Source organism: Micromys minutus, assembly GCF_963924665.1.
Source record: "Micromys minutus genome assembly, chromosome: 10".
In the NCBI taxonomy this organism is placed as follows: domain Eukaryota; kingdom Metazoa; phylum Chordata; class Mammalia; order Rodentia; family Muridae; genus Micromys; species Micromys minutus.
The window spans coordinates 7,751,772-7,779,173 of record NC_137979.1 but is presented as its reverse complement, the minus strand read 5'-3'; the positions used below and the strand labels follow the sequence as shown (position 1 = coordinate 7,779,173).

Here is a 27,402-nt window from a genome sequence, read left to right as displayed (position 1 = left end):
GCCCCTGCCTCTCTGTCCCTGCCCCTGCCTCTCTGCCCCTGTCTCTCTGCTCCTGCCCCTGCCTCTCTGTCCCTGCCCCTGTCTCTCTGCTCCTGCCCCTGCCTCTCTGTCCCTGCCCCTGCCTCTCTGTCCCTGCCCCTGTCTCTCTGCCCCTGCCCCTGCCTCTCTGTCCCTGCCCCTGCCTCTCTGCCCCTGTCTCTCTGCCCCTGCCCCTGCCTCTCTGTCTCTGCCCCTGTCTCTCTGCTCCTGCCCCTGCATCTCTGTCCCTGCCCCTGTCTCTCTGCCCCACCCTTCTGCCCCTGTCTCTCTTCCTGCCCCGGCCTCTGCCTCCTGAGTGTTGGGATTAAAGGTGTATACTACTCTGCAGAATATAAACTTTTAAGCCTTAACGATTTTCAAGCCTCACAACTTGGAGCCCTTAAAATGACCACTAGCTGTCCCCTGACTGAGGTTTGCATGGAAGATGAAGCAACACAGGACAGAGAAGGGAAGTGGGCCATTAGAAACTGCTACACAACCTCGGAGGTTACCATGGAACCAACCGGTCCTTCCAGGTTTTGGTTCCTTACTGCCATGTGCTTCTCTAGGAAAAAAACTGGGACCTGATACTGGAACCAAGGTATCTGGGATACGGGACATGAGACACAGTGAGTACTCATAATCCCCAAGACTTTCAAAAGTATCCCCTTTGCATTTTTCTACTGGCAAATGTGATGTTAATGGTTAGGAGCTGGCCTATGTTTGAGTCACAAGAATGATGTCCCATTCTAAGTCTGGATCTAACCAAGGCCACCCAAATTAAAAGGGACAGATAGTGAAACTGGTTGGCTATCGTGAGTCTGTGGATGGGATGCTAGGGAAGTGGCCCACGTGAAGATGCCGTAGGAAAACAGCAGGGACCGGTGGATAAACAGTGCTGGGGACGGGAGATCAAGCTGCCGAGCAAATGGAGTCAGACTCAGAAGAACAAATGTCAAATGGTTTCTCTCATATGTGGAATCTAGACTTACACACACACACACACACACACACACAGAGAGAGACACACACACACATACACACACACACACACATACACACACATACACAGACACACACACATACACACACACACACACATACACACACACATACACAGACACACACACAGAGAGAGAGAGAGACACACACACACATACACACACACACACATACACATACACAGACACACACACATACACACACACATACACAGACACACACACACATACACACACACACACACACAGAGACACACACACACAGACACACACACAGACACACACACATACACAGACACACACACGGAAAAGTGAAAGGGCATTTGGGAGAAGGAGAAACAGAGAGAGGAGAAGGCAGAAGTAGGGATCACTAAGTACATGAGATCTCGAACGACAGGCTCTTATTAAACCACCACTTTATACAAGAAATACAAAGTAATAGAACATGTCTTATGGTCTTCAGAGTGCTGACATTATGAACCCAGTCATGTCTGCCATCATATCTGCCTGGCATCATATGATATCATATAGATCATCATATCTGTGTTCCTTTGAACTGTGAGCCAGAAGAAACTCATTCCTCGAGTTGTTTTTTGCCAGATCAAAGCTAAGAGAAGAGAAACTCACTCACCAATAGTTGTAATTCAAGTGTAAACCAGATACCCAGTTCTCTGGTTGAATTATATATATATATTCTGTCTATTGTTTTATTTATATATTCTGTCTAAATATTATATATTTGAGCCTGGTGTAGGGCCCAAAGTCCCAGCTACTCAGGAGATTAAGGCTTGAAGTTTTACACTGGGTGTGGTGGCACATGCCTTTAACCCCAGCACGCAGGAGGCAGGAGGCAGAGACAGAGGAATCTCTGTCAGTCCAAGACAGCCTGATCTACATAGTTTACCAGACCACCCAGGGCTACATAGAACCAGTGTTTAAAAACAAATAAAAAAAAATTCAGTGCACGCATGAGTGTGTGTGTTTGTTTGTGTGGGAGGGGGCAGAGAGTTCATGTGTGCACTGAAGTGTGAGTTCAAGGTCATCCTGGGTAATTTAGCAAGAGCCTATCTCAGAATAAATCTTTTAAAGTTTTAGGCAACAGGGAGCAGGGAATTATTCAGTGGGTAAAGGTTCTGCTGCCAAACCTGACAACTCAAGACTCAAGGTCAATCTCCAGAACTCACAAGGTAGAAGGAGAGAACCAATTTCCACATGCTGTCCTCTGTCCTCCACACAACCATTATGGCGAAGGTATGCACACGTAGGAATGCAGGTGCATGCATGACAGACACGCACGCGCGCACGCACGCGCGCGCACACACACACACACACACACAAACACTAAATGATATTTTTATCTTTTAATATTTAGCAGGGCTGGGAAGACGTTTCAGTGGATAAAGGACTTGCCACCCAAGCCTGACATCCTGAGTTTAAATCCCCAATACTACACAAAACCAAGGATGACTGCATGAGTCTGTGATCCCTGTTCTTCTACCGACACATGGGAGGCAGAGAAAAGAGAATTCTGGAAGCCCAAGGGCAGCTAGCCTGGCACATGAAGAGTTGAACAACAGAGATTCTGTCTCAAACAAGATAGGAGACAAGAACATCCAACACCTGAGGCTGCCCTCTGACCTCCGCACATACACCATAGCCCACGTGCCTGTACTTCCCTGAACACATAACATACGTACACAGAGATTACAAAGACTTAGTTACGGAGCTAAAGCATGGTGGCACATGCCTGTAACCCCAGCACTCAGGAAGCTGAAGCAAGGGAATCACAAACTGGAGTCCAGTATGGACAACACAGTAAGACACTTTCTCAAAGATGGGGGGGAAGCTACCCGGTAAACGTGCAAGCATAAAGAAACACTGGGTTTATATACATCATGTGAATGAATAAAACTAGCAAGTCACTCTCTTAGAGTGACAATATTTATTGTTGGTAATTTTTAGGTTGTGCCTGACTCAAACCTACACAACAGCCCCATAAGCCAGTACCTGGTCCCAGGTAAAACCTCTTCGTGGCATGAATGCCATTCTATTTGGAGGTATCTGAGCTGGTGATTTCTCTAGAGAGTGGATCTGAGGGTCTTGGGAACTTACAGGCCCTGGTTGCACCAGCCTCTCCCACCTTTCCAGCATCCTCCTGTACCAGAGCGCCTTCCCAGCATCCTCCTGTACCAGAGCACCTTCCCAGCATCCTCCTGTACCAGAGCGCCTTCCCAGCATCCTCCTGTACCAGAGCGCCTTCCCAGCATCCTCCTGTACCAGAGCGCCTTCCCAGCATCCTCCTGTACCAGAGCGCCTTCCCAGCACCCTCCTGTACCAGAGCGCCTTCTAGCAGCCAAGCCATTTGTCCCATCCCCCAAACCCCATGTTCCTTCAGTGTTGAGCGGACAGTTCTACATTCCTTTTAGACATCTTTTCCTTCTCTCCACTGACTTAACCCCTTCGAATCTTGTGACAGAGCTGCGCCTTCCCCCAGAACCTGTGTTGCAAACACATCTGTGTTAACTCCCTCCCAGGGTGAGGTGACTTATGAGCAGGCCCAGATCTGTGGGGCCTTCTTCCTCTTGAGAATATGTGTGCATGCTGTGGGTGCAGAGAATGGAACAGAAAGGGGGACTATGGAATGGAGAACTTGGTGTTGTGAGGGAGGGCAGTTACAAGTGATGTGAACACGGAAAGGAACGGGCACGGGAAGGGGGAAGAGCCAGCCAATTGTGTTTGAAAGTACAATAATGTAATGGAATAATTGCAGGGACTCTTCTTTGATCTCAGCACTCTGGAGAGAGGCAGATAGATTTCTGTGCGTTCACCGCCAGCCTTGTCTAGAATAAGTTAAAGGACCACTAGGGCAACACAGAGAAACAATGTCTCAAAGGAAAAAAAAAGAGAGAAAAGAAAAGAAAAACAGGAAGTAAATTGTGTGTGCTAAGTAAAAAATAATATTTAAGTTATATGGGTATTGGGGTGGCTCAGTCGGTAAAAGTACTTACCGCCTAAAAGGTTCTCTGTTTAATCCCCAATCCAGTAGCAGAGACTGACTCCCCCCTAAAAGTTATCCGCTGACCACATCTGCACCATGGTACATGTACCTGAATACTCTCTCCTCTTTCACAAACTTACATGGTAAATAAATGTAAAAGAAACTAGTAGAAACTTTCACAAAACAGTCTCACAACTTTTTACTTAAAAAAAAAAAAAAAAAAAAAAACTTCCAAAGCAAGATAGAAATAGTATGTATGTCACATGTCACCTGCCATGAACGCTACAACCCAACACAGCCACACGTTCGTCCACACCCATGTCCACTTGGCTGAAATTCTATTCATGGGAATGAGGGTCTCACGGCAGCATGTCTTTATCCTCAAACAGTATGTGACCGTTTCTAGATCATTATTATTCATGGCCTTGGCAACCTAGAAGAGCTGTTTGGGGCTCTCCGACCATGGTTATATTGAGATGACATAGCAAGAGCATCCCAGAGAATGACTTATGTCCTTCAATAATTGCTCATTTTATACAGTATTAGTTTTCTGGCCCAGGCTAACCTTGAATTAAAAATCCTGGTAAGAGCTGGGATTACAGGTGTGAACCCCCACACCCTACTAAGTAAGACTTTTAAACCATACAGATACTTGGTTTTTCTGTTATTTTATGCCCTGCTGAATATCCACATGAGATTCTTGTCAGTGGGTGACATTTACTCCTGAGGCTGCTGACCTTTTTCTATGTTTTTTCTTGGGATTCCACCATGCACAGGACTTTATCCTGGCTTCTTATTTAAAAGACTCAAATGCAAAGTCATTTTTTTTTTTCTGTTACTCAAACTGACTAAGGATTAGTCATCAGACACTCTTTCAGGTTGTCTGTTGCATTCTCCTAACATGGCGGTTCCAGCACTCAGGAGACAGAGGCAGGTGGATCTGAGTTCAAGACCATCTTGGTCTACACAGCGAGAACCTATCTCAATAATATATATTATCTCGATAATATTATATATGTATGTATGTATATATATATAGTGTGTGTGTGCGTGCACGCACAATAAACAATAAAATAAACTAAGCATTAAAAACCCACCTTCCAGACTGTGATGGTGGCACACACCCTTAATCCCCGTATTCAGGAGGGTATATGGCAAAGCAGAACAGTATAGCAGGAGGATATACACCAGGCACCATGAGGTATACACAGGGTTGAGAAGCAAGGTATCATGGCGGAATATATGCAGGTGTGCTCACCTCACTGTGGGCAGTAAGCAGAAAAGGGACGGGCGTGCCAATACCATCTTCAAGTGCCCACGTCCCAAAACCTCATTTCCCTCTCTCTAAGCCTCAAAACACACCATCCTTCTCTGTTTGGTGATCTGAGATGTCACCCTCAAATCTTACCCACAACCCACAAGAGACATTAAGGCACATTTTAACAAGTATGACACCTATAAAAAGATTTCCCGAGCTTGTAAGTTTCTGTCCTGATTGTGAACTTGGGGTGCAGATTTAGTGGCACATGCACCCAATCCCAGCAGAGAGGAGGCTGGAGTGTGAGGGCTACATTCCAGACTAGCCTGTATCACCTTGCAAAACCACACAAACAACAAAAGCAGAGCGCAGATGACTAATCAAGAGAACTAGGCATGGTGGTGCAGGCCTGTAATTCTGAAGGCACAAGGGCACAGTCATGTTTGTCTTTAGTACATAGGAATTCGAGGTCAGCCTAGGCTAGAGACCCTGTCTCCACACTAAAGAGGGGCTCAATCAATACAGGACTTGCCTTACAAGTTTGAGGACCAGAGTCTCAGATCCCCAGAACCATGAACACATTTGTAATGTCAGTAATAGTGGGATGTGAGGTGGGGGCAGGTGGACTTTCTGGCCAGACAGTCTGGTTTGTATAGCAGTTCCAGATTAATGAGACCCTTACACAAAAAAAAGTGGAAAGAACCCGAGGAATGATAGCCAAGGTCATCTTCTGCCCCCCACCACCACTCCCCTCTCTCATGCATGCATATGCACACAAAACCAAAAGGAAAAAATTATGTAAAGTTTCAAGATTGAATAGCAGGAAACTGGGCTAAGGAAGTGAAAGCAACCCCCTGGTACTCAGGCTCAAACGGAGCAAGGCAGAAACCCCAGCTGCTGTTGAGACAAACACAGCACCCACGTTTAGAGATGCCTGAACTCCCCTGTACCACCCACCGAGCCCTTCCTCAGCAGCAGCCCCATCAAAAACTTACAAACATGCAGCCACCCTCAACAAAGCCCACAGCCAAGAAAAGGGAACACGCATAGCAAGTTAAAAAGATTTATTGCCAGCCTAGTCTTCCAAGCCAGAACCTGGGCTGTTTGGGGCTCAGGAAGTTGTCATGGTGCAACCTGATGTGGGATCCACTCCCTCCGTGAACCCTTGTTCCACATGGTGGCTGCTGGGGGCGGGGATCCACTCCAGTGTGAACCCCTATACCCTGATGGCAATGGGGCTCTGGGGCTGGCACAGTGCCCAGCTCTCAGAGGTCACGTAGACCTGCTCTAGTGCAAGCTGAGCCGTCCTTGAGGCCAGGCACCAAGGACTCGCCCTTGAAGGGGAAAGGGATGAAGCCACATAACTCGAGACCCAGAAGATGAACAGGTGTGAGAAAAAGCAGCCACCTGTGAACCAGCTGTGTCCTCAGACAAGTCCATGTGGCCCCTTTGGCCTACATAGTATATAAAAATCAATTTGTTTCCAGTAGTTAAAAATTCTAAGATTTCATAGAAAAGTCTGGGCCTGGGGCCTAAGGAAGAAAAACGTTGCAAAATATCTGGCAACACTCCTTATGTGAGACTCACAGGTCACGATGGACCGATGGACCGTACCTCTTCAGGACTAGATATGGCACCGGAGCACTTGTGCTGGTGGGGTTTTGGTTTTATTTCTTGTCGGGTATAAGGAATGCCATCCCATTCTTGTATGCATCATAACAAAAGAGAAAAAGTGGGCATCGCTTTTGGGAGTGATTGCTTTGGCTCCCTACATCTTCTGCTTGGCCCTGGGCTGGCTTAGCCCCACAGACACCTGTGTTTTACCAAGGCTAGCGGAGCATGACCAATGATGACTCTCACAGCTTCTGTCACACACCACCCTGCCCCTTCAGGATCTGTCAGCCCCAGCGTTGGCTAGGCAACTTGCAAAGAGAATGTAGTTAATCACAGAAGTTAATAGGGGAACAGACCTAAGACTGATTACCTAGACCTCTTTGCTGGAGGAGAGGTTTAGGATGGAATGGGACATTAATACTGTTATCCTGGTTTTAAGATGGTAACTAGAACAAGGAGGTAGGGGTGAGCATAACTTCAGGAGGCCCAGGTCAGGATTTCCAAACATGTTGGTTCCCATTCCTTGACTGTTCTGGACATGAGAGAAACTCTTAGAAAGTTGGTAGAGGTGAGAGGAAGCATGGCTTACAGCCCAGCAGATGTTGAGACCTGGTTGTAGTGATGTGCAGAGAGGGTAGAGAACCACAGGGGAACGGAGTTAGAGGCAGGCAGGTCTGGGCCCTGGAACACAGAAGAAGAGGCGTGCCTTCCTGTCGCCCCTTCATTCTGTGGTGGCTGTTGCCAGGTTATCTGCCCTTGAGAGAGGCAGCGATCTTGATGCAGCCCAGGCGCTTCCCACCACTGCTCAAGATACTCTGGATGCGGTAGTTGCCCGAGCTCAGCCAGCTCGGAAGCTCCAGGTCAGGTACCGTGAAGTTGCTCATGGGCAGTGCGTAAGTACCCTGATTGGAAGGAATGAATCCAGGTCAGGATGGCCTACTGCTGTGATCTGCTCCCCCACATCCCATTCTGCTAAAAGCCAAGAGTGGTGCTGTAGCCCTTTTCCAGGCTTAGTGTGAAGGGTACCAGTGGTCACATCTAAGCATAATGCTGTTCCATTTCACACATGGATAAACCAAGGCTCCAGGCTCCCAAGATAACGGAAAGGCCACACCCACTCTCCCTCCACCATATCGGGTGCTTGACACCCCAAGTACTCACTTCCTTGAAGGGACAATGGCAGGGCAGCCCATAGGTGTGCAGGGGCTCTGGACAGGTCTCTCCAGGGGGTATGTATTGGTCAATCAAGTCACAGATGTTCTCATAGTCACAGCTGCCTAGCTGCTCCACACAAGGGATCTTGACCCAGAAGCCAGCCACTTCCTTCTCCACGGTGAGCTCCACCTGTCACAGGATTAATTGAGTTGACAATGTGAGCTCCAGGGCACACATTCCTGCTCCTGCCTCTTGAAGTTTCATCCCATAACCAGCTGCAATAAGGCTTGTAGATGAATCTCAAAAGTAATGCCCCATACATTTCCTCTGGCTTGATTCTCTGAGACAGAGTCTACATATGTAGAGCAGGCTGGCCTTGAACTTGCATCTGATCCCCTCTGGCTCTTGCTCTAGGGTACTATGAGGAGAACAGAAGGTTTAGCTGGGGGGAAATGTTCTGGCTGAGTCCCAGCATTCAACCTTTCCTGAGCATGTGGTGGGTACCTATCATCAAATGTGAATGTCCTTTCTCTCTGACCAACAAACCATCCTCCAGTTGTCACTACCCAATGATAGGTAACTAACACACTAACATCACACTAGCTGGATGACTGTGGCACATGTCCCAGCCTCAGCTAAGAATCTTTCTGTTGGTTGTTCCTCAAACATATTTTCTGTTGTACCACAGATGGTAAAGCTATAAATGGAAAGGTAGCTACGTACAGCAATGAACAACCGAAACCACGAAAGCCTGGAGGAAAAGGCAGGAAACTCCAAGTTCAAGGCCAGCCTGCTCTATATAGCAAATGGATAGGGAGATTCCTCTGAGACTGGGCTATGGTCCTTATTGAAGTTGGTTGCAAAAGCTGTATGACCCCTCCAGACCCAGCTGGATGAGAACTCTAGAATGTGCTTCCACGGCCAAGCTCCCCTGAACCCACTCCTCTTCTCATGAGGGCCTACCTGAGCGAGGAGAAGCAGCCAAGACTCCCAAGCAAAAAGCCCGATTGCACTTGGCACACGCAGAGGACCAACTGTACCAGTGGCCGTTCATGCCAGTTGTCTCTCAGAGCCATATCTGTGCCCCACCAAAACCAGGAGGGGAAAAATGTACAGAGCGGTCAGTGGCAAGTTGGCACTCCACACATGATTCCTGTGAATGTTACAGGAGGGTGTGTGTGTGTGTGTGTGTGTGTGTGTGTGTGTGTGTGTGTGTGAGAGAGAGAGAGAGAGAGAGAGAGAGAGAGAGAGATCCACTTTGTTTTTTTGAGTAGGGTCTCCCACTGACTCATCAGGCTGGTTTGCTAGGAATCCACCCATCTCTACCTGCTCAGGCCTAGGGTTACAAGTGTGCATGATGCCTGGCTTTTTACATAGGTTCTGGGGGTTGAACACAGGTCCTCATGGTTGCACAGGAAGCAAGTTATCAACTGGACCATCTCCCTAGCCTGGAAGCCACAGTTCTCAGATCCCTTTCAGCTCAGACATACTAGTGACATCTGTATCTTAGCTGTATTCGATCTGAGGGTTTCACCTTTGTGTTGTTTGGATCTTGGTGTGTCTGAGACAGGTTTTTATGGGGTCCAGGCTGGTCTTAAACTTGCTGTGCAGCAGCAGGACATGACCATGATCTCCTGATCCTGCCTCTACCTTCCAGATGCTGAGATTGGTTACAGATGTGGCCCATCACCCTGGCCCTAGGACTAGAGTACAAGCTGTCTTCTTCAAGGCTGAGAAATGGTGCCAGCAACAGTCTGAGTCCTGTGCAGAGCTGAAGCTGTTTGCCTGGGTGGCCTGCTCTGCTAACACAAATCCATGAAACCATTTGGATTGCAGTGACCTTTCCTCCAGCCTGCCTCCTCGGCTGGGAAAATCTTTTCCTACTCAGATCAGGAACAGCCAGAGGGCCTGAGCTGGAAGGTTAGCTCTGCCCCTGAGGGAGTTAGTCAACTGCCTTCAGTCTCTACTTCCTCAACCAAGAGTGTCTTTTGTGAGGTCCCATTGAGACTGAGGAACACCTGGCCAGCACTTAAGAGCCTCAGGATACAAAAGTTGCCAGTTGCTTCTCATCCCTGTTCCCTCACTTAGCCAAGGTCCCCAAGAGGAACATCAACCAGTCACCATCTAAACAGGAGTAACTGGCAGTAGAAATGTCTATGGAGCTTCCCCATGGCTGCCCCTCCCCAGCCCAGGACCAGCATAGCATTGGAAGCCCAGGGCAGAGTCACTGATGGCAAAGGCTAGTCCTAGGCAGCAGCCGCAACCTCCCATTAGGGGATCACAGACAGCATCTCCACCCCAGCAGGGCTCAGAAACATGTCACATTGTATCCTCTACCACAGTACTGGTTCACCTGGTACAACTAAACCAACTCCTAAAGTCCAGGGATGTGCCCTGCAATACTCTAACATGTTTTCTGACAGTGATGGGCTGTAGACTGTTCTGTAGGCCTCCTTCATAGAGTGTGTCCTGCACAGATGTCCCCTCCCTCTTTTTTTGTTTTTGTTTTTTGTTTTTTTTTTTTTTTTTTTTTTTTTTGTTTGTTTGCTTGCTTGCTTGCTTGCTTTTGTTTTTGTTTTTTGGGGGCACATGGTCTCACTCTGTAACTCTGGCTATCCTGGAACTCACTACGTAGATCAGGTTATCCTCAAACTCACAGTGACTTACTTGCCTCTGCCTCCCAAGGGCTGGGATTAAAAGCCTGCCCCACCATTCCCAGCTCTTAAACCAGCAAGACAGAGGCACTTCCAGAACCCCTGGCTTAGGCTGACAGGTACTTGCTATAAAGCCTGTGCTTTAGCAAAGATACCCACTAGGGTCTAACACCTAAAACTCACCTGAGCAGCAGTGGCACACGCCTTTAACACAGCACTCAGGAGGCAGAGGCAGGCAGATCTCTGAGTTTGAGGCCAGCCTGGTCTACAGAGTGAATTCCAGGACAGCCAGGGCTACACAGGGAAACCCTGTCTCAAACTAACAAAACAAAACAAAAAGCAGGGTTAAAACCTATCAGGGCCTAGGAGATGGCTCAGTTGGTAAAGTGCCTGCCAGGCAAGCATGAGGACCTGAGTTTAGATCCCAGGATCCCAGAACAGTCCAGGTGCAGTGGCGTAGGCTCAGCACAGGGGAGGCAGAGTCAAGCAGACCCTAGAGCTCACTGGCCAGCTATTTAGCCAGCTTGATGAGCTCCAGGCAGTGAGACCCCATCTAAGGTGAAGAGGGGTGTACTGTGGGGCGCCGCCCACACATTCCCACGCTTCTGTCATTACAAGGTGGCGCGGATATCTGGCTGTGGGGCGCCGCCCACACATTCTCACGCATTCGCCATTACAAGATGGCGCTGATATCTGGCTAGAGTTAGCAGTAAACAAGCCATGTGCGCACAGGCTGGGTAACTTTTCCGCCTCATGAGTTCCGCCTCTTCCGTGGCGTCATAGGGCCTGCTGAGTCTCAACCAATCAGGGGGCTCTGCGTCCAAGGCAAGGACTGATCCCTTTATAGGGGAAGGGCTGGACAGCTCCTCTCTCTTCTGCCTCTCTTCCTTTCTCTTCTGCCTCTCTCTCCCTCTCTCTTCCTCTCTTCTTCCTCTCTTCCCCTCGTTGGTTTTCGGCCGTCTCGTGGAGCTTGTTCGTCCTGTTCGTCTCCTTGGATCTCTTGGTTTTCCCCGTCCTTTTCGTTACGTAAAGCAAGTACCGGTTTTTCCAGATTAATAAAGTTTACCGCAGAAGGATTCTATTTTGTGTGCCGCGTCGTTCTTGCAGGCGAGACGGTTGCGCGGGACATCTGGTGCCGAAACCCGGGAAATTCGACCACTCCATCGTCTGCACCACAGAATTCAGAACTGCGGGGAGATTAGTTCGGCAAGGTATGTCTGATCCTGGATCTTTCTTTAATTTGGTTTAAATCTTCCACGGCCGTGTGAAGGGTCTGTAGAGGCTCCGGTCTTCGTCAGTGCAGTTTTTATTCTCTTCCTCTTAATTTCCTCTGTGTCCAACGGGGCTGGTGTTAATTTTGTGCTTAAGTCGGACGTAGATAAGCAGAGGCACCCCTGCGTTCCATAAGTCTTTGTAGATAAAAAAAAAAAAAAAAAAAAAGCGAGAACGCGCTGAGACTTGCCTTTCAGTTTCGCCTTGGGCCGCCACGCGAATAAGCCGCGGGCATTACATCGCTGTGATGGGCTCTTCACACTCGACCATTACAGCCCTGCAGTCAATTCTTAAGCAGAGAGATTTAAAATTGCCCACCCGCATCTTGCAGCGTTTTGTAAGAGAGGTTGAGCGTACTGCCCCTTGGTTTGCAGTTTCTGGGTCTCTCTCACCAGCCTCATGGAACAGATTGGGTAAAAAATTAAACTGTGCACAAAATGCTAAAAACCTCGGGCCCGGAACCATGGCCATTTAGACAATGGTACAAAATTGTTTAAGAGATGAGAGTTGTAGGCCCGCCGTCGCTGCGGGGCAAGAGGTATTGAGTAAAGCGCAGGATAGGCTATCAGAAGCCGAACAGAGTGAGAAAATGGGCGCGCGCAAAAAAAGGTATTATCCCCCTAAGAAAAAAGGACCTCCAGAAGCGCTGTACAGCGGGAGAGCAGTAACCCAGAAACCCTCAGATTTTCATTCCCTTATGCCCTCTAATGTTAGGAAAAGGGGAGTCAGTTTGTACCCTGTAGAAGACTCTGAGGCTCTTAACATTGGTAGCCTCGAGACTTCAGATGATGATTATGAGCGAGAAGGCTTAGACCCAAAAGAGGAGGCAGGGGTAGATGAAGGAGCAGCTAGTTATGAGAAAAAAGGATATTATCCTGACGAGCAGTATAGGCCCACGCGCTTGTCCCCAGTTGTCCCGACAGCGCCTCCTTTACCAGTAGCTCCTCCTTATGAGACACGCGCACCTTTAAAAGCCTTCTCATTCCTCCCAGAGAGAGTAAAGGAACAGGTGCGTCTTGCATTATGCCACAAAAATTTGATGATTTTAAAAGAGACATTTCCCATATTGTTACAGGCACTAAAAAGTAAGGGCCTATATATTGCCACAGAAAAGCTCCAGATTTCTGATACTGGTCAATTCCTAGGGTCTGTGGTATTTATTCACTGATAGGATTGTCCCTCAAAAGCTTGAGATAAGAAGGGATCACCTCCACACTCTTAATGATTTTCAAAAATTACTGGGAGACATTAATTGGCTTAGACCTTTTCTTAAGATTCCTTCTGCTAAACTTAAACCCTTATTCGATGTTTTAGAAGGGGATCCGCATGTTTCCTCACCTAGAAGTTTGACCCCGCAAGCAAAAAGAGCGTTACAGTTGGTAAAAAAAGCTATACAAGATGCACAATTGGTTCGCATAGATTATGATAAACCTTTCTCATTATGTGTTTTTAAAACAAACCGGCTCCCTACTACAGTGCGTTGGCAGCAAGGGCCCTTATTATGGGTGCATCCTAATGCCTCGCCAGCTAAAATAATTGACTGGTATCCAGATGCTGTGGCGCAATTAGCGCTGAGGGGGCTAAAATCTGCCATCACGCATTTTGGCAGTGAGCCACAGCTGTTAATTGTTCCCTATAATACCATGCAGGTTTCCACTCTTGCTGCCACTTCAAATGATTGGGCTATCTTAGTCACTTCCTTTTCAAGAAAAATAGATAATCATTACCCAAAACACCCAATTTTACAGTTTGCTTTGACTCAACCTGTAGTTTTCCCCAAAGTAACGTCCTGTAGTCCCCTAAAAGAAGGGTTAGTTATTTATACTGACGGTTCCAAAACTGGGCTGGGGGCTTTTGTGGTTAACGGTCAGGTCTACTCGAGACAATATGCAAAAACTTCCCCACAGGTGGTAGAATGTTTAGTGGTTCTTGAGGTTTTACAACGTTTTTCAGAGCCTATAAATATAGTGTCTAATTCATCTTATGTTGTTAATGCTGTCAATTTGCTTGAGGCGGCTGGCATTATTAAACCGTCTAGCAGAGTTGCCTCAATTTTCGCGCAAATTCAAAATTGCCTTCTAGCCAAAAGATCGCCCTTTTTTATTACTCACATTAGAGCTCATTCTAGATTGCCAAGACCTATGGCTAAAGACAATGATTTGGCAGACAGGGCTACAAAAATAATTGCTATAGCCATGTCTTCGCCGCTAGAGGCTGCTAAAAGTTTTCACAAAAACTTTCATGTAACTTCCGAAACTTTGCGGCGCCGCTTTTCCATTTCCAGAAAACAGGCTCGCAATATTGTTGTCAATTGCCAAAATTGCAGTCAGTTTCTGCCTGCGCCCCACTCGGGGGTTAATCCTCGGGGCATCCAGCCTCTTCAAATATGGCAAATAGACGTTACCCATGTCCCCGCCTTTGGTAAGCTGCAATATGTACATGTATCCATTGATACCTGTTCAGAAATAATTGTAGCCACTCCCTTATCTAGAGAAAAGGCCTCACATGCCATCCAACATTGCTTAGAGGCTTAAAGTGCCTGGGGTAAGCCAAAGTTCTTAAAGACAGACAACGGGCCGGCTTTTACCTCACAAAAATTTCAACAATTTTGTAGCCAGATGGCTGTGACTCATCTTACAGGTTTGCCGTATAATCCACAAGGACAAGGTATTGTAAAACGTGCTCACCGCACTCTTAAATCATATCTAATAAAACAGAAAGGGGGGGTTATGCAGGCCTTGCCCCCCGTGCCTAGGACAGCAATATCCATGGCACTGTTCACCTTAAACTTTTTAAATCTTGATGACCATGGCCATACGGCAGCTGAAAGGCATTGCCTACCCATGGATAAACCAAAAGAGATGGTAAAATGGAAAGATGTCATAACTAATGAATGGAAAGGACCGGATCTTGTGTTGATAAGATCCAGGGGAGCTGTTTGTGTTTTTCCTCAGGATAAAAATAATCCTTTCTGGGTTCCCGAGAGGCTCACGCGAAAAACGGCAGAGACTCCTGATGACAGCCCTGCTCCTGACGCGGTGGAACCAGAGAGCCAGAGAAGAGACGAGATGGGCGATTCTGTCGGCAGTCCTAAAACCAATTCCAGCGGAACCTGATGCTACAGTCTCCCCTAACCTTTTCACCCCCAATACTAACTTGGGTGGGGGTGGGACTCTTGGGAGCAATCCTTTGCTGCGGACTTGCGTTGCTTCTCTGGCTGGTTTGTAAGCTCGAGGCCCAAACAAAAAAGAGACAAGGTGGTTACTGCCCAAGCGCCGGTCGCTCTAGAACATGCAGCATCAGCCGATATCTGTTTGTCTTTGCTTAAGCAGTAGGTCGCCGGCCAGACAGCTCTTGCACTCCTAGAACTTCGGTTCATTGCACAGGATTAGAGTGTCTGGTTTGAGCAGCCCATGAGGGATGCCGAGCTTAGCATCGCACTGAGAAACCCCTGGTCGCGGGGTATTCTCCGGGAGATAAGCCATTTGTATGAGGGTTTCCTGCCCCAGTGTCCCTCCCTCAGAAAAACGGCAGAGGACAGGTCAGGTGTACTGCGGGCTACAAAAGGCCTAGCGGTTACTCCTGTACATGGTCTTTATACACCTTAATGAGGATTTGACCTCTATCTCCGCCCTCCTAATATGGGTGTCCTACTTTGCTCAAAGTATAAAAGATAGGGGGAGATGTGGGGCGCCGCCCACACATTCCCACGCTTCCGTCATTACAAGGTGGCGCGGATATCCGGCTGTGGGGCGCCGCCCACACATTCCCACGCATTCGCCATTACAAGATGGCGCTGATATCTGGCTAGAGTTAGCAGTAAACAAGCCATGTGCGCACAGGCTGGGTAACTTTTCCGCCTCATGAGTTCCGCCTCTTCCGTGGCGTCATAGGGCCTGCTGAGTCTCAACCAATCAGGGGGCTCTGCGTCCAAGGCAAGGACTGATCCCTTTATAGGGGAAGGGCTGGACAGCTCCTCTCTCTTCTGCCTCTCTTCCTTTCTCTTCTGCCTCTCTCTCCCTCTCTCTTCCTCTCTTCTTCCTCTCTTCCCCTCGTTGGTTTTCGGCCGTCTCGTGGAGCTTGTTCGTCCTGTTCGTCTCCTTGGATCTCTTGGTTTTCCCCGTCCTTTTCGTTACGTAAAGCAAATACCGGTTTTTCCAGATTAATAAAGTTTACCGCAGAAGGATTCTATTTTGTGTGCCGCGTCGTTCTTGCAGGCGAGACGGTTGCGCGGGACAGTGTACGTCTAACATTGACCTCTGGCCATCACATGCATATGTACACACACATACATGCTTAGGCATACATACATGCACACATTTGCACACACCCATACACTCCAGATTCAACAGTGAGAGTAGAGAACAGCATTCATGCAACATTGGTGGACTCTCCTCAGTAGCCAGCCTCCCTCTCCAGTCTGGACAAATTCTGTCCTTGTATCCATGGGGCGTGGCCTCCTCCTACCAGATAACGGCTGAAGAAAATGTACTAGCCCAGCAAGGAGAAGCCAGGGGCAGGGGTGGAGAGGCACTGAGGTCTCTCCGGGTCTTCTAGCTCAATCACTGATCGTGATTGACAAGTCAACAAATCCCAGCAGACACTGAGCACATACTGTGTGCTAGGCACTCGGCAAAGCACTATCCAAATTACTGCTTAATTCAGCTCTTGCTCAAGAGATGCCTAAGACGCAGGGGGTGTGATTGAGCCCAACAGTGCAGGGTCGTCTCCAACTGTCTGTGAGACTGAATATGCTTCGAACTCCCGGGTTTCCTGTACTTCCCCCCAAACGCTATAACTTACAAGCATGCACCACCAGCCTTGGCTCCCAAAAATGATCAAACTTGTTCCAGAATAGGTCTGGATCAGAAAGAGACTGCAGGGCACATAGGAACATCTTAGAAAGGCGGTGATTCTAAGTAGAGAGTAAAGCAGTACAATAAACGGTACCTCGAGAAGCCTTTGCTATAAAATAAGAAAATACATAAAAACACATGCAAAACTGGGCACCGGCTGGGGATACACTAGCACTCCCAAGCAGATATAAGGAGCGAGCGAACTGTGAAAGGATCACTCGTACTCATGAAGGATGATATTAAAGACTGGCCAAGACTCAGACTCTTAGTGTCAAAAAAGTGTGTGGGAAACAAAACATGGCTGCCAGTTTGGGTTCAAACCTGGCTGACTGTTTGGAGACATCTGGGCACTGACTATCAAAAGAGTTGTTTTTTTTTTTTTAAATAATTTTTATTTATGTATGTATGTATTTATTTATTTATTTATTATTTATTCAATTAATGTATGAGTACACTGTAGCTGTCTTCAGACACACCAGAAGAGGGCATCAGATCCCATTACAGATGGTTGTGAGCCACCATGTGGTTGCTGGTTTTTGAACTCAGGACCACTGGAAGAGCAGTTGGCGCTCTTAACCGCTGAGCCATCCCTCCAGCCCTCAAAAGAGTTTTAAAGGCGTGTATCTGAGACAGCAGGTCAAGGTGCTTGCCATGTAAGCCTAGCAATCTGAGTTCCTGCCCCAAAACCCAACAAAAAGGTGGAAGGAGAGAACCGACTATACAACTCTGCCCTCTGGCCGGTGCGTGTTCCCAGTGTCTCGTGGGCCTCACCCCACATATCATATGCAGACACAAGAATAATAAATAAAAGTATTTAATGTGAAGGTACATAATCAGGAGAGTATGAATAGCTCATTATTATAAGGGCAAATTCTAGCCAGCATGGTGTCTCCCAAACCAATCACGTTGTCTCATTAGAACAAGGAGTGACGACTCTGGGAGGATCCGTAACAGTCAACAGTGATTGACTCCTGCCTAGACTTGGAGAAGACACCTAAGAGAAGCTAAGCATGGTGGCACATGCCTGTAATCCCAGTCCTCAGGAGGTAACGGCAGAAGGATCAGAAGTTCAAGGTCATCCTTAGACACATATTAAGTTGTAGGGCAGCCTGAACTACATAAGGCCCTGGCTCAAAAGAACAGAAACAGGGCTGGGACTATGGCTTTGGCAGAGTGCTTGCCTAATATGCATGAGAGGCCCTGGGGTCCATTCCAGATGTGGTAGTATACCTGTGATCAGAGCACTCCAGAGGTGGAGGCAAGAGAGCTGCAAGCTCACAGCAAGTTCAAGGCCAGCTAAGGCTACATGAAGCCCTCCCTCAAAACACACATACAAAGCACCGCTTGTTTACATATGTATTTTTTAAAATAAATGCATGCAATATGGATAAAGGAAATAAGCATTAGTTATTCATCTGTGAAAGTCCATGTTGTGGTGGCTCATGCCCAATAATCAAACTGAGGCAGGCAGGCCTGCCATGAGTTCAAGGCCAGCCTGGGCTACAGAGTGAGACCCTGTCTCAAAACAAACAAACAAATGGTGAACACTGGGCCACCGTACTCAAGTGCAAGGGGGGTGAATCCCCACTGACACCAGCGTTTCCCTTCCATCCCCTTACCCTGAGATTCAATGAACCTAGGTAAGTCTGTGAAGTCCAACATCCGTCATGACCTGCGAGCATGCACCTCTCACAGTGCCTGATGGCTTCCCACTCCCAGTCCCTCTTCCACCTAGCCTGGGGCTCACCTTCTGAGGAGAAGTGAGGGGAACACTGGTCTTGCCCTCAACGCTGACGATCACATCTCCAGGAACGACAATGGGGTCAGGTTGGAGTGTGAGGCTTTTGATCACTGCAGGGTCCTTTCCTTCATCACAGTTGTCCCAGGAGAAGCCACCAAGTCGGGAAAGCTAGGGACAACCAGACAGCAAGGAGAGAAGTGGAAGAAAAGAAATGTTTCGGCATTTAAAAGTTGAAGGCCCGCTCATTCCCCTCTGGTAACTGTTACACTTGTCTGACCCATCCTTCAGGCAGGACGCCAAAGTGTGAGTCCAAGGCTCATTATATCAGACCTTGAACATCAAACAAGGGGGTTGGGATATAGCTCGGTTGGTAGAATGCCTACCTGGCATATTGGAAACTTTAGGCTCTATTCTTAACATGGCACAAACCCAGTGTGGTGGCATGGACAACACTTGGGAGGTGGAGGCAGGAACATCAGGAATTCATGGTCATCTTTAATGACATAGCCAATTTCAGGCCAGTCTGGATACACAAGACCCTGTTCTGGGGCAGGGGAAGAGAGACTTAGCTGGCTATGGGGGTGCAAACCCATGACATAAACACTCAGATTAAGGCAAGATGGGGGTCATTCTAGATCAGCCTAGGCTACAAGGAAAAGGAGGAAGAAGGAAGGAAGGAAGAAGGAAACAAAGAAAAGGGAGGGAAGAAAAGGGGGAGGAAGGTAGAGAGGGACGGAAAGAGGACTTACCTCTAGCTAAGGAGGTATTGGCAGTTGGTGGCTGCAGAGAGGAGTTGTTATTCCTTGGGGGTGGGGGGATACTCATAGATAGCCCATGCCCTAAACCATGCACATATGGGCAGCACTAATTGAACTCAATGGGTTATTAAAAGAAGATAAAAATGGTAGGCAGGTGTGCTGGACTGAAGGAGAATGTGGGACTGGATACAATATAGATACATTGTATACAAGTCAATAAATAAAGAAAATACTCTTTTTAATAACAGTATTAACTTCATTCATCTCTGAGCTCTGACCCCACCATCCATTTCTCTCCAGCTAGCTTTGGGAGCCCAGCACAGCTCCTGAAAAAGTCATACTTGTATCCCATGCACGAGCCTAATTGGCCATGCCCCACCCCATGTCCAATCCTAAATCAGCAACAATGGGGAACAAGGAGAAAGAATACAAGGAGAAACAAAAGTAGCCCAGGCCTCACCATCCAGGGAACAGGACCCACAGGTTGAGATCTACAGGAGATCCCTCAGTGATGAGCAATCCCAGTAAATGACTTTCTCATCTCACAAGCACATTCCTACTTCCCTGTCATGAACCACACCATATCCACAACCTGAGTCACCCACCACTCCTGTACAAATCTTCCTCCACGTGACCTAAGTCCAACTCATGTGACCACCAGCCTCCAGAACCTTAGGATCTGGAATTCATTCTACACCTCTGTCTGTCTCTGTCTGCCTGCCTGCCTGTCTGTCTCTGCCATTCTCTTTCCCTCTCAAAACATACTCACATGACCCAAAGACCCTTAGCATTGCCATTATCCACACACAGCCTTAGAAAATCTGCCAACCCTGCACCCTCGGCCTGGCCTCCATATTAACCCATCCGTAACCATCTGGACCCAGAGAGAACGCCTGATCCATGCTAGACCACAGCTTCTCTCTGCCAAGCTTTGGAATTATGACACAGAGGCATTGTATGTGACCCGTATGGCACAAGGCGTGGCACTGTCTTGGGTCAAACATTTTAAGGTGGGTTTCAAGCATGCACACTTGTGGCTCAGCTTCAAGTTCAAATTGAAGGGACAAGACTAAACTCTGTCCTACGGGAAAGAGACACAGAGTCGGTCACCTGTATGATCCTACTAAAACACTGAAGGAGCCAGGCATGGGTGACATACACCAGTAATCCCAGCACCAGGGAGGCTGAGGCAGGAGGATCAAGCTTGAAGCCATACATAGTGAGACTCTGTCTTCAAAAAAGAACAAAAAGCAATATAAGACCAGCAATGACCAGCATGGAGCACATGTCTGTAATCCCAGCACTTGTGAGGTGGAGACAAGAGGTAGCTCCGAAGGTCACAAAGTCATCCTCAAATACAGTGAATTCATAACCAGCCTGGGATGGGGGGGGAGTATCACAGGGACCTGGGGCAGGTGTGGCTTTGCAGTGCCAGTCAGGAAAGCTGGGCTCCAGTCAAACAGACCTGGGTTGAAATCACAGCCTGGTACACACCTTGCATTGGAGTCCTGATTTCCACATCTTCTAAATAGAGTCATTTCATATCTTCCTCCCAGGACTGTTGCAAGGTGAGAACACGTATGTAACAGCTCATGCTACTGTGTTAGACACCAAGCGTGAGCTGGCTCACTAAAAGACAGCCATGTGCTTCCCTGGCCTCTGTTTCCTGCCACTGACTCCGTGAGATCCCTGTAAGCCTGTTAAACTCCACGTTCAAGCTTCTTGGCATGAGCTTCTGGTTCCTAAATGAGAGGCCATTCTGTGACTAAGAAAGGCAGGGCCAGCCCATATTTTGCTCAAACTTCATTCCACAAGTATTTGTGGAGCAACTATTTCAGGCCCTGGACTGAGAGCTATGTAAACAATAGGAAGGAGTCCTGCCTGGCCTTGTGGGGCTTATAGTCTAATGTAAATAACCCAGGGTGGCAGTGTGACTCAGTGGTAGAGAGCTCTCTTAGCATGCCTAAGGCCCTGGGTTCAAACCCAAGTACCGGGAGGTAGATAAACTGGGGAGGGAGGGAGGGAGGGAGGGAGGGAGGACCAACCACTGTAACATGAGTGCTGGAAGGTGATGTGGAGAGTAACTCAGCCCTTACTTAGGGTGAAACATTCTTTCAGGATGAGAAGTCAGTTGTCCACACACACAGAGCACAAGCAAAGGCCCTGAGGCAGAAGCAGCTCAACTGGGTCTAGTACTACAGAAAGGCCAACAGGCTAGACACGGTGAACAAGAGACCTTGCTGAAGCTGGAAGGGTAGCAGTCTCCTGTATCATAAGCCCTCATAGGTCAAAGGGAGCAAATTGGCCGTGGTGTAATGGTGCAGTGGAACACCTTCGAAAGAAAGCACCGTGCTTGGAGAAGGATGGACTAGGGGAGGAGAGGCTGGTCATAAGCTAAGTGAAGGAATGGCTTAGTAGTAACCTGGGCTGACAGGGTAGAAGGCTGCCTTTCCCAACTCAGGAGCCTTTACTCTGGGCTTAGGGAAGTTTCTAGGGTGTCCATTTTAGAATCTTCCACCCTCTCCGATCACCTCTCCCCACAACCCTAGGGGACTTCTGACAAGATGGTCCCTCACTAGCAGGGCCTGGGCAGCTTCAGCTGAGTCCAGGCTCATGGGAAAAGGGAAGACAGATCATTGGTGTGGACCTGGAACCTGTAGATGTGACGACATAGGCAGGGTTAGGGACAGAACACAGGCACGGTTTACAATCACACACCAACCACCACTACTGCTCTAACAGATGGTAGTTAACTAGCAGATGCCTCGGGCATGTTGACCCAGGAGGTTCACTTCCCCATTTATTAAGTGGGCTTAGCTATATCTTCTGTTAGGGTGATGGCAGGGCTAAGAAGTCTGTACACAGAAAGCAGCAGGATTCATGTCCTGAAGGCAGCCAAGCTCATTTAAATTTTCTGCCCCAGGCGTGAGAAGAGTGGGAAGATGTGACAGGGATGATAATACCCCAGAGCAGGAGCTGGAACAGAGAGGGGACGTTCATGGGAAACCGATGAGACCCAAATAAAGCCTAATTTAGTTCACAGTAACGGACCTACCCTGGTTTCTTGGTTTTAACAAGTACACTGATAATGTGGCTGCTAACAAAAGCCATTAGGTAAATATGCAGAACTCTACTATCCTTATAAATTATTCCAAAATCGGAAGATGGAGGCAGGAAGATCAGTAGTTCAGGGTCATGATTAGCTACTAACAAGGAGTTTTAGGCTAGCCAGGACAAGAGACCTTATCTCAAAAAAAATATTTTCTTTAAGAGGAAAAGTACAAAGCTCAATCTACAGCACACAGTAGGTATATAATAAATGGCACTCACTATGCAACATAGAGTCTAGTAAGCGCCCAGCACAAATCCAGCCATATCGGAGTCACTACAGCCCAGGGTCACAGGACCAGCCAATGATAAAAGAAGACCCCTGGGTTCCAAAGACTCAGTCAACCACTGGTCACTGCAGACTCAAGTTCTGCACCCATAAACCTCTAAAGAACATGGAGATGACAGCCAGTAAGGTTCAAAAGTATCACTGAATGATCCTGAGTAAAGTCCCTAACAAGCAAAAGGAGGTTGACGCCCACAATCCCGAGTCCCTCCAAATTGCCCAACTGAGCCCCTAAAGATGAAACGGAACCCACAAGCAAAGCACACAGGAGAAATGGGGATGTCTGCAGGCCTACTGCCTCTAGCTGGGCTCCACCTCACAAGGCCAGCTGTGGAGCCAAGACTATCATTCCCACACGAGGAAACATTAAGAGAGAAGTTGACTAGCCTCTGGGACAGTGAGGTCAAAAGGTCCTTCCTCCCACATGTAACATATTCCTGCGTCTAACCGAATAAGGCCAAAGCCATACTGGCCCCAACTGCACTATTCTTTTGGCAATCTGCAAATACCCGGTTCATGAAAGCGCTCACCCTATGGGGACATTACACACATTTTATATATACGTAAAGGCAAAGATCGTCCACAACACCCTCTCCCTTGATCCAGACGGTCCAGGCAGGAGGGGCGTGGAGGACCTGCACTTTTAGGCCACCACAAAAGGCAATGGAACTGGGCTTTTCTCTCAGAATGACCGAACTCTCCTTTCCCATGGGTCTGTAGCGCGGGAAATAAGACAGGAAGCGAAAGACTGACAGGAGATGGAGGATCTCAAAGGCTCACAACTAGGTGCAGTGGAATCACTCGGCTGGCCCTCAGTCACCTGGTAGCCAAGTTTGAACCTCCTAGTCTGATTTCAACCCTCCCACCGCACGATGAGCTCGGGGCCAAGAAGAAAACAGGGAAAGAGGAGGGCGGGGAATGCAGCGAGTCGCAAGCTGAGAACCTGAGTCTGGGGCAGAAGCGTTCGCATCGCTGATCTGCACCCGAAAAGGATGAAACAGGACGTTTCGGAGGAGAGAAGCCCCTCCAGGACATTCTGGACCCATCAGCCCCGGGATGCCGCTGAAGGCCTGCTCCAGATCAGAGGCACTCACGCGCTTCGGGCTGAGACGTGCAGGGGCGACGGGGCCTACAAGCAGCAAGCCGAGCACGAGCAGCAGCGATACACGGTGCATGGCGACGGTCCTCGAGGTCAGTCTAGGCACTGCGACTCACGGGAGCCTTTAAATCCTGCAGGTCGCTATTGCAAAGCCTGGCTGTGCTCAGCGCTCCGCCCCGCGGGGCTGAGATTGCTGGCCCTCCGCGGGACTTCTCCGGCCACGCCCCAAGCACCGCCCACTTTAGCCCCACCCTCAACGGCCTACTGCGGGGGCAGAGCCAGCGGAGGAAGGGGCGGAGCTGAGTGCTGAGGACAAGAAGGCTCTGCAAAAGAGGTGGAGCCCATTGAGGGCGGGGCTAAGAGGGCGGGGAAGGGCCGAGCGCGAGGGGCGAGACTGCGTGGGGGTGGGGCTAAGAGGTGGGCGGAGCGGGGCCGGGTGCCAGGGCGGAGCTGAATGCAGAAGGGGGGTGGGGTGGGGGGGGAGACGGGCAGAACTTGCTGGGCGGGGAGGGCGGGGAGGGCGGGGAGGGGCGAAGCTCTGGGGTGTGTTTATCGAGGTTCAGGTTTTTTTCTCCTCTCAGGTTGCTGCCTGCCAGTTTCCTGATTCTGTGAGCTCATATTGTAACTCCTGGTGTCTGGTTGTTGGCATTTAACAGTATCTAAACCGCTGCCAGACCTTGAGGCTTTTAGTCCTGAGGAAGCACCTGAGGATGAGTTTAGGAGTTGGTGGTGGCGCTTATCGATGTCCGCAGTCTTTCCGTTAGACACCAAACTTTACTTTCCAAAGTACAAACAAAATACCAGAAATGTCGACAGAAAGAGCATACACTGTCAGAGTGGCAGCTTGAGGAGTTCGAGACCTCCACTAAGGTCAAACTGGGCTTTGGCGCTGAAAAGAATTTTAGGACTAGTCGTATGGTGAAGCAAGAGTTGGTGATTTTATTGAAAATATAGAATTAAGCATAAGGCCTAAGAGACAAAGTAGCGCTCAGAACAAAGTTAAAACACACCGAAAAGTAGATTTGTGGCCTTTCCAAAGAGTCCTCCTTCTATCTACAAGATTTTGGAAGCCCATTGCTCCACAGGTTTCTGGGAACCCTGTTTCTGTTTCTTTATTCGATAACTACGGTATGGACTGGCTTCAAAGGTGCTTTGGGCAGGGGTCCAAGCTGGTTAGCTAAAACCAGAAGTCACTGAACTTACACAGGGCCCGAGTGTGTGTGCTTCTTGGTAAATGGAATTTCTAGTAAGATTGCTAGAAAACTGTACACTTAACAACTGGGAATGTGGAGAGCCTTAAGCAACACTTAATTGTGCTGGGATTCTTGCTTTTCTGATCCAACTAGATTCCAGGTGAAGGGGCTCCTTTTTCCTTCTTATCTCCCCCGATGTTTTCCCTATCTTCCTTCTATAAGGAATAAATCATGGGCCTGGAGAGAAGGCTCAGCAGTTAAGAGCACCTACTGCTCTTCCAGAGGTCCTGAGTTCAAATCCCACAACCACATAGTGGCTCACAACCATCTGTAATGGGACCTGATATCCTCTTCTGGTGTGTCTGAAGACAGCAACAGTGTACTCACATACATTAAATAAATAAATAAATAAATAAATAAATAAATAAATAAATAAATCTTTTTTTTTTTAAAGAAATAAACCATTATGGCCTAACTTGAGTCTGAGCTACACTTAGATACCTGCCAGAGTTACAGATTAGGCAAGAGGTTCCAGGAACCTCTCTGCCCTTAGCAGGTGGCTGTCGCCTGTCGAAAACTGTAAACATTGGAGAGCTGTAGGCAGTCCTCTGTGTTCATCACTAGTAAAGGGAACAGTCTCAAGCCCCAAGATGGTCATTAGATAAGACCATGTCCTAAGCCAATAGGATGAACAACTTGGGGAGCTGCTATGCTAAAAGAATGCAATGATTGTACCAGTGTCCCAAATTCCCAAATTATAAGGGAGAAAGGAAAGGAACCTTTCTCTATCAGGACTTTAAAATTACTGTCTCTCACCATTGCTTTTTCCTCTATGTCCCTTTCTGTAGAATGTTTAAAAAAAAAAACTGATTCATTTTTCATGACTCTCTTGAATTTGTTATAGAGTGAGGGTCTTGTTTCTCCTTTTTCTTGCCTCAAAAATATTTCTCAAGTTACCAGAAGATGTGGGGCTACAGCTTTTAGTTACTAATAAATAGCCAGCATCTGACATAATGTCAATTTTTAATGTGTCTTTTAAGTTACATCTTATTTTATTCATTTGGCCTGCTTGTGTAGTTTCCCCTTTGTTCATATTAAAATACATCTCAGATAATTAAGAACATGACGTTGGTTTGTCTCAGTTAACTAGACTGCATATTTTACTCAGTGCTTCTATCATTCTGAACTTTCTCCTTCATCACACACAGATGCATGTCGAGGACCAGAAAGGAAAAGCTCTTTCCCAATGTCATAAAGCAAGGTGAAAAGAGAGGTCATTCCTACTGTGGCTGATTAAGGGTGATCTTAGCCTTAACCAACTCTGGACTGTTGCTGGATATTTGATCACACTGTGAACCCCGAGACTGTGTTATTTACTGGAAACATCTGTTTTTAGTTGTGGTGTGGCTCAGCTTTTGAATACTGTAAACACCAGCAAATAAAATCAACTACAGGTCAATAGGCTGAGCAAGCAACCAACTGATGAAGAAGAAACCTAGGATTATGAAGAAAACAAACACAGAGAGCAGCGATGGGGGGGCGGGGACAGAAGGAGGGTAGAGAGGCACAGGAAGTAGAAGGGAGGAGCATTCCATTTGAAGAAGGCTTTTTGAGAGAGGGGCTTGCTTCCGGTACATCAGTTGAGGAGGAAAGCCAGCTGGGTGCTTTCTCTGCTTCTCTGAGCCAGCAGGCTTTCACCCCAGCATCTGGCTCCCGAGTCTTCATTGGTGAAAACTAAACAATTGAGATTTTGTTTAAAAGAAAAAAGAAAACAAAAAAACCCCACTGGACAGGCTAGAGTATCATTCATTCATTTACACAGTTGCCAAATCTTCACATTTTTAACACCCACTTCCTTCTGACTCCTAATCTAATCTTCTCTGCCTGAAAACCCTCCAGCATCGCACAGGTAGGTGAAGGGACACATTCATTCAGGTTGGCTTTGAAGGAATTATAGAATCCCACAGGTGCAGTGACTGGAAAGCAAGCTATAACCACAATGGAAAGAGAGATGGGACAAGCTTGCTCAGCAAGCTTGTGTTCCGGCCCTGCCACCTACTGCTATAGAAGAGTGGTTAGGGGCCTTAACTCTCTGACTTCAATTTTTTATTTGCAAAATGAGGCTTTAGTAGTCATAAGGAAGGCGGTGAAGGTGTAGATCACTTGGCAAAGCGTTTGCATAGTATGCTCACGGCCCTGTGTTCCATCCTAGTACCCCGTAAACTGGGCATGGTGGTGCCTGCCTGTGACTCCAGCACTTGTGAAGTAGAAGCAGGAAGATCAGAAGTTCAAGGTCAATCTCAGCTTCCTGTGGAGTTCTAGGTCTGCTTGGAGTGCATGAGACCTTGATACAGCCAAATATACCAGCAAGTATATAAATACAACTGTAAG

The 27,402-nt window shown here is 47.9% G+C and overlaps 1 protein-coding gene across 1 annotated transcript; it reads right to left on the bottom strand.

Moving 5' to 3' along the window:
* Nucleotides 1–6,324: 6,324 nt before the first annotated feature.
* Nucleotides 6,325–23,982, bottom strand: GM2A (ganglioside GM2 activator). Its single transcript, XM_080923996.1, has 4 exons — nucleotides 23,814–23,982; nucleotides 18,574–18,735; nucleotides 8,051–8,233; nucleotides 6,325–7,791 (listed from the first exon to the last, which is right to left on the bottom strand). The coding sequence occupies exons 1-4, from the start codon at nucleotides 23,892–23,894 to the stop codon at nucleotides 7,636–7,638; spliced, it is 582 nt and encodes a 193-aa protein (XP_080780122.1). The 5' UTR covers nucleotides 23,895–23,982; the 3' UTR covers nucleotides 6,325–7,635.
* Nucleotides 23,983–27,402: the final 3,420 nt, after the last annotated feature.

Bases quoted from the DNA above. Each gene is read 5' to 3' on its own strand.
- GM2A (XM_080923996.1), bottom strand. From the start codon at position 23,894: ATGCACCGTGTATCGCTGCTGCTCGTGCTCGGCTTGCTGCTTGTAGGC. The intron at 18,736-23,813 runs GTGAGTGCCTCT...GGTTGTCCCTAG, and splicing joins CACGTCTCAGCCCGAAGCGC to CTTTCCCGACTTGGTGGCTT. The intron at 8,234-18,573 runs GTGAGCCCCAGG...ATCCTGTGACAG, and splicing joins CCCTCACTTCTCCTCAGAAG to GTGGAGCTCACCGTGGAGAA.